The sequence below is a fragment of the Trichomycterus rosablanca genome, chromosome 25, assembly GCF_030014385.1.
Source record: "Trichomycterus rosablanca isolate fTriRos1 chromosome 25, fTriRos1.hap1, whole genome shotgun sequence".
NCBI lineage: Eukaryota > Metazoa > Chordata > Actinopteri > Siluriformes > Trichomycteridae > Trichomycterus > Trichomycterus rosablanca.
In genome coordinates, this window is record NC_086012.1 from 3,001,840 (window position 1) to 3,012,355 (window position 10,516).

The 10,516-nt window shown below is 45.0% G+C and overlaps 1 protein-coding gene across 1 annotated transcript; it reads left to right on the forward strand.

Annotated features, from left to right (window-relative positions):
- The first annotated feature begins 1,532 nt into the window (after nucleotides 1–1,532).
- On the forward strand, nucleotides 1,533–10,015 carry prdm1a (PR domain containing 1a, with ZNF domain). The gene is made up of 7 exons (XM_062987226.1): nucleotides 1,533–1,559; nucleotides 3,422–3,670; nucleotides 4,837–4,956; nucleotides 6,138–6,390; nucleotides 8,188–9,113; nucleotides 9,228–9,356; nucleotides 9,464–10,015. Exons 1-7 carry the CDS (start codon nucleotides 1,533–1,535, stop codon nucleotides 10,013–10,015), a joined length of 2,256 nt encoding a protein of 751 aa, XP_062843296.1.
- Nucleotides 10,016–10,516: the final 501 nt, after the last annotated feature.

Sequence of the window (10,516 nt, forward strand, 5' to 3'; positions counted from 1 at the left end):
TAAATGATTGACCAAACAAAGCACTAAATTAATCTGAGTTAACTCATTGGTTCTAGTTGCTACAGTCCCTGCACTCTGAAAATAGCAAAAACTGAACTGGAATAAATAGAACTAGTGATTCTTCTTCATGTTTAAACCATTTTTAACTTAGATTTTAGCATAGGCATGTGTAGGGTCCAAAATCAGGCACTAATATTTCCATCACAATTAAAAAAACTGACTCAAACAGGGACCATTAGGTTTTACATCATAATGAGCATGGTAATACATTATCTGACTACATAAAATCAGAACTGGACCCAACAGAAAGCATATGATCTGGGTTTTCTAGTTTGACTTGGATCTGGAATATTGCACTTTAACTGGTAATCCAATGACCAATTGGGATTTAGTTTAACTGCTTTCTTATTTTGATCTTAAGTTTTAGTGTATAACAAGAACTGGCCTAAACAGCAGCCAATGGAATTGGATATCTACATCTAGGAATGACAATTTTGAAACCTAATAAGTACAAATTTTCCCTAAAGCTGAACCATTTTTCTCTACTGCACCAACCAACACAAACCAGTTGAACTCATATTTCAATTTTATTTCAACCCCTTTCTGCATTCAGTTTTAGCACATAAATGTGTGCTGCCATGAAATACACCAACAGCATGTACAACCAGTGCCTTTAGTTCCTGTTCGGACTAGTTCTTGTTTTTGTGTATGCATAAAAAGTCAAATGCATATGCAAAAGGAAACCCCCATAGGAAGTGTGATAAATGGTTTACAGTGCCAAGTATGCTGATATCACAGCCTTCTCTTTTCACTTGGGCCGGTACACTTTAGCAGGGAGTAGCGCCCCCTATGGACATCTTAACTGGCTATAGGATGGGTCATGGAGCACTCTGAAGGAGGCAGGAGACTGGAGGAGGTGTGAGGAGCAACACGGCCATCAATCTGCAGTTCTGCTCTTAGTAAACAGCAACAGGTTATTGAGTCACTGGCGCAGGATGTCCTTCCTTCTCAGGAAGAGAGCCAGAGGAAGAAGGATCAACACCTCCCTCCTCCTCTTTCTTCAAACAAGACTCTATCTCTCTCCAGCTTTGTCTGGGTTCTGCCCACCTACCCAAGTAAACATGATAAGTAGAATCTAAGGTTTCTCTCTCCTGCAATTCTGTAGAATTAACGAATTAAATGCACTGTTTCTTTAGGAAACATGCTGGAATAGAAGAATAGATACTCTAGATAAATAAATAAGAAGATGTGTTGTTTTTTATTGTTTGTGTGGGTGATGCATGTGACAGAGGTGGCTGAAGCAGGAGAGAGGGAGGAGACGGTGGGAGGAGCCACACTGAGCCTCCACCTTCAACAAGTCAAGCAAACATGAAACATGCTCAGGCAGTTAGTCAAGGCACTCAGAGGAGAACACAGTTGCCATCTGGACTAGCGGCGGGACAGGACAGGGAACCAGGGGGATCTGCACCTGTCCCACTAAACACACTCACACTCTCTCAACAAGGCTCAGGGGAGAGGGATCGGACGGCTCTATGTGTGGCTGGAACCAAAGTCTGTCGGTGAGTCCACTTGTCTAGCTGCCCTGATTGCTTTTATTATTGAATTATGTATTTATTATTTATTTAAATTATTACAAATTTTATTTGAATTTTGGCTGGTTTCGTCCGGTGGGATGGTTTAGTCTGTCTTTCGTAATTTGTCTAAATTTTCAAGAAAACTGTTTCTTATTTTTAACTAATTGTTATTAATTATAGATAAACATGAACTGACAAAAAGTTTTCTTTATATATATATATATATATATATATATATATATATATTTATATATTTATATATATTTATATAGTGAGTTTTCTACAGTTTTATTAAGCACAAGGTAAAGAGTTTTGTCTTCATGCATCGTGTAAAAATATCCATATTAAATAACTAAAATCTAAAAAACTATTTAATATTTAATAATACATTTTCCCAATATAAAAATAAGCTATAATTTAGAAATTAAATAACAATACTTTGGCATGTTGAGTCCATATTAAATTTACCTATTATAATTCTATGTTTCATCTTTATCTTTACATTTTAAAATACAGTAATAAAAAAGACTTTTAAATAAAAATTTTCATTTTGAGGCATTTATGTCCCAGTCACAGAAATTTCCATTTAAAAAAAAAGTAGTAATTAATTAAATAAGATTTTTTTTTAATGCTGATTAGTAGTCGAAAGAGTAAAAAAAAAAGAAGACAGATAGATAAAAAATAGTTGCCTGGTTTATTCATGTTCAGTTTCTCAGTTTCATTATTAGTTTTGATCTTGCAGCTGTCCTACACTAAAATGAATTGCAGGATTGCACTGTTTTATCTGTTGACTCATGGAAATTAAGCTGAATTAATAGACACTTCAGTCAACCAACCTTTTGGAATAATTCTTCAAATAATTTTACCAATAAATAAATCAGTGAGTGAAGTTCAGTTCATGTTAACTTTAGAAACTGTATCAATCTAAAGCATTTAGCTAATTACAGTTCAAACTTGTGATTTAGGACCTTGATCAAGGACCCAACAGTAAGAGCTTGGCGTTGGTGTGGCTTCTTCTCTCAAAGGTTTAGTGTATATGTAGTGGTCAGTAAGGTACTGGAGTTCTGGACTGTTATTCGGAAAGTTGGAGGCTCAAGTTCCATCATCATCAGGCTGGTTGGTAATTCGGACACTGTTTAGACGTCAGTTGTGTAAAAGTTCCTGCTAAATGTTCAGAATGTAACTTTCAGGGAAAATATATTATTATAATCTTCTTAAAACTGTATAAAGAAGAATTTGTGTCAAACGTAGTTTTAGATTTGTTGCTTTAGGTTCTAATCGGGTCCCTGGGTAGCAGCTTTGTGTGGGACTCTTGGGTGGGAAGTGTTTGAAACTTGTTTGTGCTACTGTGGTCCACTTATAGAGGAAAAAAAAGTTGATACTTTTCCTTTTGTTCTCCCAAACACACAAACAGAACGATTCCCCGGGTCGCTTTATAGAGTCCGGTCCTCTACAACTGCTATTCCAGATTTAGCTCCATTCAGACACAGACGCCACTTCCTTCCTGTGTTGTCCTTTGTCTGTTTTTTTACCCACAGAACAAACGGATGAGGGGAGACCCGTGGAAGTGTTGGAGATGGAATAAACAGTGATTGTAGTGTAAATAGTGGTAATAGGAATAAGAATAAAAATAAAACACGGGCTGAATTAATCTTGTGACCTGTCGGATTTGTGGTGTCGTATTATTTGAACTGGTCAAGACTTTCTCGGTGCGATTTTAATGTTGCTCTCAGTCTGGCTTTCATTAGAAATAAACGAAAGGTTTGACGGTTCTTCTAAATAAAAAAAATGATAGTAAAAATCTGCCAGATCCTTTAAAATCACTCACTCATTTCTCTTTTCCTCAGGTTGCCTCTCAGCACAGTTCAGTCATGTTGACCACTGAGGGCTCCCCGAACACCGCTGACCAGGTGGACCCGAAGATGGACGTCGAGGACGCCGACATGTCCAAGTGGACGGAAGAGGAGTTCGAAGAGAAGTGCACCTACACAGTCAAGGACCACTTGTGGGACGGAATGGACAAGCCTGATCTACCCTGCGCTCAGACCTCACTGCCCAGGAACCTGGCGTTCAGATACGACCCCGACTCCAAAGAGGTACGTACACTATACAGTAAAATGCAGTGAGTCAGTTCTGCATCACGCAGTCGCAGACTGAGGAAGTCATGGCCTAAAGCGTTGTGTTCGGGTTTGCGGAGTCAGATTCATGCATAGTACCGTAAACACCATCTGTTTGTACCGGTGAGTGTACCTGTTATTACCACAGTAGCCGAAAGAAGTGTAGAATTATCAGGTTTGAGGAAGGAAATGAGAAAGAGGACGAGATTGTGATTCGTCTTCGGGTCGTCCTTTGACGATCTTCCACACTGATTAACCTTCTTTATCTGCTGATTGAAACTTGTCAGCAAAACTACGATTTTTATTTTGTCACATCAATCGGCTGTTATCTGGGACAGACAGTGATGTCTGTAGTGTTGATGATGTATAAACTTCCCACTGATTTGAGACTAGGAAACCTTTGAACACCTTAAATACACTAGATAGATTTTCTTTTCCCCTTGCTGAAGATCCCTTTTCCTTTTCTAGATTAATTCATGAGTTGGTGCGAATGCCGCATCTGCGGGTGCACGCAGGATAAAAGGGAAGGTGGAAGTGTGGCATAACGGCGAGAGGGTGCTGGCGCGGAGCTCGGGAGCCGAGCTAAATCTCACTTAATGAGTTATCAAAAAGAGCCCCTAATCTCCTCTCCGAAGCGCCGCTCCGTTGTAGGTTTTTAAGAACTGAGAGGGGATTTCCGAACACTTTATCCGCATGGCTGTGTTTGTTTCGGTGTTTATGTGGAAGAAAGATGGTGGAGGGGGGGTGAGGGTGGAGGAGAGCGGATCTTGGTTGAGAAGATTAGGTTGAAGTCTTGTCGTTGTAATCCATAAGGCCAGACGGTACAATTGGCGGTGCTGCTCTCCATCCGCCTCTGGGACTTTTTTGATGCTGTTTACCTCAAAGGAAGTAGTAATCGTAGGTGTGGATGTGTGCTTTAAGGGTTGTAGTGGCGTTTGATGTGGCAGAGGGCAGCCTGGTAATGAGTATGTGAAGGAGGGTCTGGGCTCTTAATGAGAGTCATCTCTGCTTTAGATCTGTGGGTGTATGAACTTTGGTTCTTGACTTTCTTTACAGGGCTACTACAAATAGTGCTGTGTGATATATTTAATTAATTTGTGTTATTTTATTATATTTAAGTCCTGACCAAACTCTTTTCTCTGTAGGTGATTGGAGTAGTAAGCAGAGAGTACATCCCAAAAGGTACCCGGTTCGGTCCTCTTGTGGGAGAGAACTACACGGCCGAGACCGTCCCCAAAGACGCCAACAGAAAGTACTTCTGGAGGGTGAGTTGTTTTTTTTCTTCTTCTACAGAATCTTCACTTTCAGTAAAGGGGGAGCAAATGATCTAGACAGGTCACTTCCTGTTCCACTGACTTGCTTTCTGCGTGACATCACGGGTGCAAGGCAGACACCACAGCAGAGCGCACACATACACACACACACACACACACACACACACACACACACACACACAGAAAAATGCTGAGTTAGGGTACGGTGCTTTGGGAACCGCAGCTTTTGCGTCAGACTGACAGGGTGAAGATTTATTTCGGCTTGCATGATCTTGTTTTGACTGTGCTGCTCACTGCTCGCTGCTCCTGGGTGGCGAGAAGGGCGAACGAGTAGGCAGGGCGAGTTCTCCAAATCTCGACACAGGAAGACGTCGAGCAGAAAGCTGCACCAGCTGTTAAAAGCCGCCGGTGTTAACATTAGCACATCATGGTTAGCGCCGAGCTCTGACGATAAGTCACTGCCGGTGGCTTTAGCGTGTCTCAGCAGATGTCGTCATGGAGAAAGTGCAGAGTCAGCTGGTGCTAACCAAATCATGACAGTAAATATCGTTCTCTCAGTGAAGGACCACAAAAAAAAACCTCTTTCAGAGATCCCCTAATGGAAGATGCTCTACAGGGCGAGCGCTGTGATATTTTTCCTAAATTACTGGAGATCCGAACTGAAGGAGGTGTGACAATCGGTCCCACTAGGTGTGGGTGGGACAGTACAGTAAAATGTGTAGCACTGGTTTCACTAAGGGAAGCCTTGCTAGTGATGTCAGGTTCCTGGAAATGGTTAAGTTAGTGTGAACAAAGCTCACTCAACTTTAGAACTACGCCAAAAAAAAAAAAAATCTGTTCCACTTCATGGGGTGTGTGCCTGTGAGAGTGTGTATAACAGAAAGAGAGATGCAGTAATGGAGACGAGCCTTGCAGATTCAATACGAGAGTGAGCATTGGTGGAGGCGTGCTCACTGACTCAGCCGTGTGGCTTTTATAAGAGATCGTAGCGGTGGGATCTCCCACTTGTCTGTCTGCCTTGCTAGCGTTCAGAGCCACGATTAAAAATAAGTGAGTGGACTCGAGCGTGTGTCATGGTACGACATAAAATAAGCTTTAGCCCCTTTGTGACATAATGCTCCTGTGGTTAAATCCCATTCCCTTAAATTTCCGATTCATTTTCATTCATTCAGATTTACGCGCGAGACGAGTTCCATCACTTCGTAGACGGCCTGGATGAGGAGAAGAGCAACTGGATGCGCTACGTAAATCCGGCACATTCGCACCACGAGCAGAACCTGGCGGCTTGCCAGAATGGCATGAGTATCTACTTTTACACCATCAAGGCCATCCCTGCAGACCAGGAACTGTTGGTGTGGTACTGCGCTGATTTCGCTCGTCGACTTCACTACCCGCCGTCGGGGGATCTCATGATGCAAAAACTCAGTAAGTACAAGCAGAATTTTTAATGTAGAATAAAATAAATGAAGCTTTTTGACCTTTCCTAGTTGGGATAAAGCCAGGGGAAGCATATTATGTTGTCTTCATCCCAGTCTTTAATTACCTTCCAACTTCCTTTAATCTCAAAACTCCTCAAGCCACCCTTTTGCTTCCTTGTTTTTTTTTGGCCCAGTGTTTCTGTTCAGGTAGAGTAATGTACTCGCCTAATTACACCGGGGGTGGTGCGATGCCAGTCATCTGCACTAAACGACACTCTTTCAACATGAAAGCTCACTACACGCTCAATCTGGTATTGCTCAACCGCTGATGAAAGTTTCCGAGGCAGAAGGAAAGAGTGAGCGAGCGAGCGAGTGAGGCACACAGGAGGAAGGAGACAATACCCAGGTGTGGTGGGAACGGGCCAGTCTCTGTGTCTCCGCTCCCCTGGGTCATGCGCATACCTCCGGGGCATGGGACGCTCCAGCCTGCCACCCCCCATGAGCTCCACACACAAAGTAGCCTATAATTAGGCTTCCTGACCTACAGCTGACACTCACCTACCTGCTACCTGAAAGAACCAGAGCAGCCTCTTTATCTAGTGAAGTATCGCGAGCCAGACACGTACCGTCCTATGCGCTCATGACTCAGTATAATGGAATGGTCTGAAATGACTGGCAGGGCCTCCCACACGGGATTAATTTAGAAAAAGCTTAAGTCGTCTAAATGCACGGTTCGCTGAACGCTCTCAGTGTTGCAGGGTGAACCGACGCTTCGGCGAAGCAGATTTCTCTGTTTTGTAACACTCACAGGAGGCGTGGACAGCCCGTAATATATTTGGCACTTAAAAAGAAAGGTAAAAAAGAGAGTGAGGCTGGAACAACAACAAAAAAAGCTCCACTGACTACTTGAACTTCCTGACAGCAGGGCCGTGCTGACAGATTGATATCTGTTGGGATCGCTGCCTGTTTGTTTTGCACAAGCTCTCCTGGGAGGAATGGGAACCTATCAGTGGCTGCTATCAGTTGAAAGGGGGGGTTCCTGATAACCTCTAACTGCGTTTACCCATTGCTCAAAAGGAACGGGGGCTAGAAGATCAGGAGGACACTCTGATCATTTAGCTTCTTTAAAAAGACAGCCAACTGAATTTTTTGTAAAATTCTTAGAAAGAAGGTTTGGCTGTTAACAATGGTGATGAACTGGTCCGCTTCCCCCCAAATCCCCTTAAAATTCACCATCTATTTTTGGGATTTATTTATCCATTTAAACAACCCAGTTTCCTCGTGTGTTTTCCAAAGGAATCAACACTTTATTAAGTTTAAATAAGGTAGCAAATAAAGGTGCCCTCAGGTTCACTTTGTCCTGTCTTGGAGGTGTAAGTGCTGAACTGAGTCACTGCTTTGTGGTTCCCTATTAGAAGGAAACTTTCAATCATCTGCCGCCACATCCATTAGATGGTATCAGTGCTTTGAGCAGATCCCACCCTATTCCACCACCCTGACCGGGATCTGCTGTCATGCCCCACATCCTGTCTGCTGCCTCCAGCTCTGCATAATCTGTCAAACTGTCGTCCCTAATTGCACCACTAGGCTTTGTGTTCTGAAACCCCTTGGCTTGGAAAGCTCTAAGTGTTGTGCACAATGAATCTCATGTGGCGAGAAGCCAATGGTGTGGAGAGGAACCCATTAGTAGCCCATCTTAGCCAATAGAGAGGTCTGAAGAGTTCCGAACCTTGTCTTAGGTGTTGATTTGATCTTGATGAGGAAGTCGTTGAGACTAATGTGCTGTTGTATGGTGTGTTCACAGAGCAGAGCCTGATGGAGGCGAAGCAGCAGGTTTCCGAGGAGAAGTCAGTGGTGAAAAGGGAGCACACAGTCTCAGAAATTCTTAAAGACACGAGACCCACGAGACCCCTGCCCACGCGGCCACACTGCCCCATTAGCCCTGACCTACCAATTTACCCCCGTGTCGTCTACCCAATCCGACCTCAACCCCATCACAGAGAGGACATCCTGAAGACCAACCCAGGCATCTGCTTCAGTTCAAGATCACCTGGACAATCCTCGGCCACTCCGAGCCCATCGGCACAAAGCAGCCCAGAGGTCAGTCCAGGAATCGGCCACGCCCCGGCGGACCACAGAGATGCCCTGCCTACCTTCTCCTCGCCGCTTTACAGTGGCAGTCTCGGCCACTTTCCCAGCTACTCTCCACCTGCCCCCCTCTCTTCACTTTACCCCAGCCCTCATTACCTCCTGGCTCCTTACCCCATGAGTGGCCCACCTCAAATGGGGAGCATGCTTTCCCGTATGTACCCCCTGTACAACAGCTTAATCCCTCCTCACATGCCCCTTCCACCCAACATGCTTCCACCTGAGGGAGGTCGGCATTTTCTGCTGCCACCCCACAGGGACTTCCTGCTCCCACCACCTAAGAGTGCCTTCGCCAGAGCAATGACCCCGAAGGACAAAAGCATGCACGGACACCCGCATGCCCCAGTCAGCGGTTCCCCTACAGCCGGTTCAGCAGCCTCGGGCGATCAGCAGCCCGCCAATCCGACCTCAGCCCAGCCGAGCATCCGACATTCAGAGGAAGAGGCGATCAATCTGAGCAAAATGAAGCGGAACCCTGCAGGGTACAAGACTCTTCCGTACCCGCTGAAGAAGCAGAACGGCAAGATCAAGTACGAGTGCAACGTATGTAGCAAGACCTTCGGACAGCTCTCCAACCTGAAGGTAAAAACGACTTGTATTTTCTTTCACCACTCAGTTCTACACACACACACACACACACTTCTACTCTGAATAAGACTTTGTGTCTAACCTCGCTCCCCCCACCTTGTCCCTCAGGTGCACCTGCGAGTCCACAGCGGCGAGCGCCCATTTAAGTGTCAAACTTGCAATAAGGGCTTTACCCAGCTGGCCCACCTGCAGAAGCATTACCTCGTCCACACAGGAGAGAAGCCTCATGAGTGCCAGGTGAGCCTGCCGTCCATTCACTACCCACCTTTAAAGCAGCTCTTGTTTTAAAGACTGTGTTTGAAGTTTTGTTTCAGTCCCCTGAAGCTCTCGCTCTCTTCCCACAGGTGTGTCACAAGCGTTTCAGCAGCACCAGCAACCTGAAAACACACCTGAGGCTGCACTCCGGCGAGAAGCCCTATCAGTGCAAGCGCTGCCCAGCCAAGTTCACCCAGTTCGTCCACCTCAAGCTCCACAAGCGCCTGCACACGCAGGAACGGCCGCACAAGTGCCCGCACTGCCAGCGCACCTACATCCACCTGTGCAGCCTGCGCCTCCACCTCAAGGGCTACTGCCTGGCCTCCGTGCCGTCTCCGCGCTGCAGCCTGGACGACGTGAACCGCATGAACGAGGAGATCGAGCGCTTCGATATCAGCGATAACGCCGACCGCTTGGATGAGATCGAAGGTGTCGACGTCGAGAGACTGGTGGAAAAGCAGATCTTTAGCCTGATCTGCCACGAAATGGACCTCAAGGTGTACCACAAAGGAGACGATTCGCTTCCTGTACCGCCTTCTTCTAACACCTACAGACCGTACGAGCCAAGCAGCAAGACGTCCGTCATCAAGCTCCTTCCCGTCAAGGTGAAACAAGAGACGGTGGAGTCGATGGAACATTAGTCCCAGCCCTACATCGTAACCACTAAGAGACACGCTGCCCATCAGATCCGTCCGTTTACCCGGTCGGGTCATGGACAGCCACAGGTGTACATAATCCTTCTTGTAAGGAGTCAGGCTCAGGCCTTTGCTTTCAGGGACGTACCGTACTCAGGGCTAAGAGACACTGCTCCAGGCTGCTTGCGGCCCTACACTTACATTAGAGACAATCATATATTCTTTATTTCATAGTAATTTTATTGTTAACGTCCTTGCTGTTTGTTATTTTTATTCTTTAATAATATTTGGTTCATTTTAGTATGCAACCTCCTTAATTTATTGTCCTTCTTGTCGTCCCTCGAATGCATACTCTGAACTAATGTTTACAGTGACTGGGTAATTCATTGTATTTGATTGTTATGTATGTTGTTTCTTTTATTGTCACTATTTTGTACAGAGTTCCTTCCTGCATTAGTTGTGTTTGTTTGCCCTCTGAGGAACAGATTTGAGGAGCTCACGTTGATT

Bases quoted from the DNA above. Each gene is read 5' to 3' on its own strand.
- prdm1a (XM_062987226.1), top strand. From the start codon at position 1,533: ATGTGTGGCTGGAACCAAAGTCTGTCG. The intron at 3,671-4,836 runs GTACGTACACTA...TTTTCTCTGTAG, and splicing joins ACGACCCCGACTCCAAAGAG to GTGATTGGAGTAGTAAGCAG. The intron at 9,357-9,463 runs GTGAGCCTGCCG...CTCTTCCCACAG, and splicing joins AGAAGCCTCATGAGTGCCAG to GTGTGTCACAAGCGTTTCAG.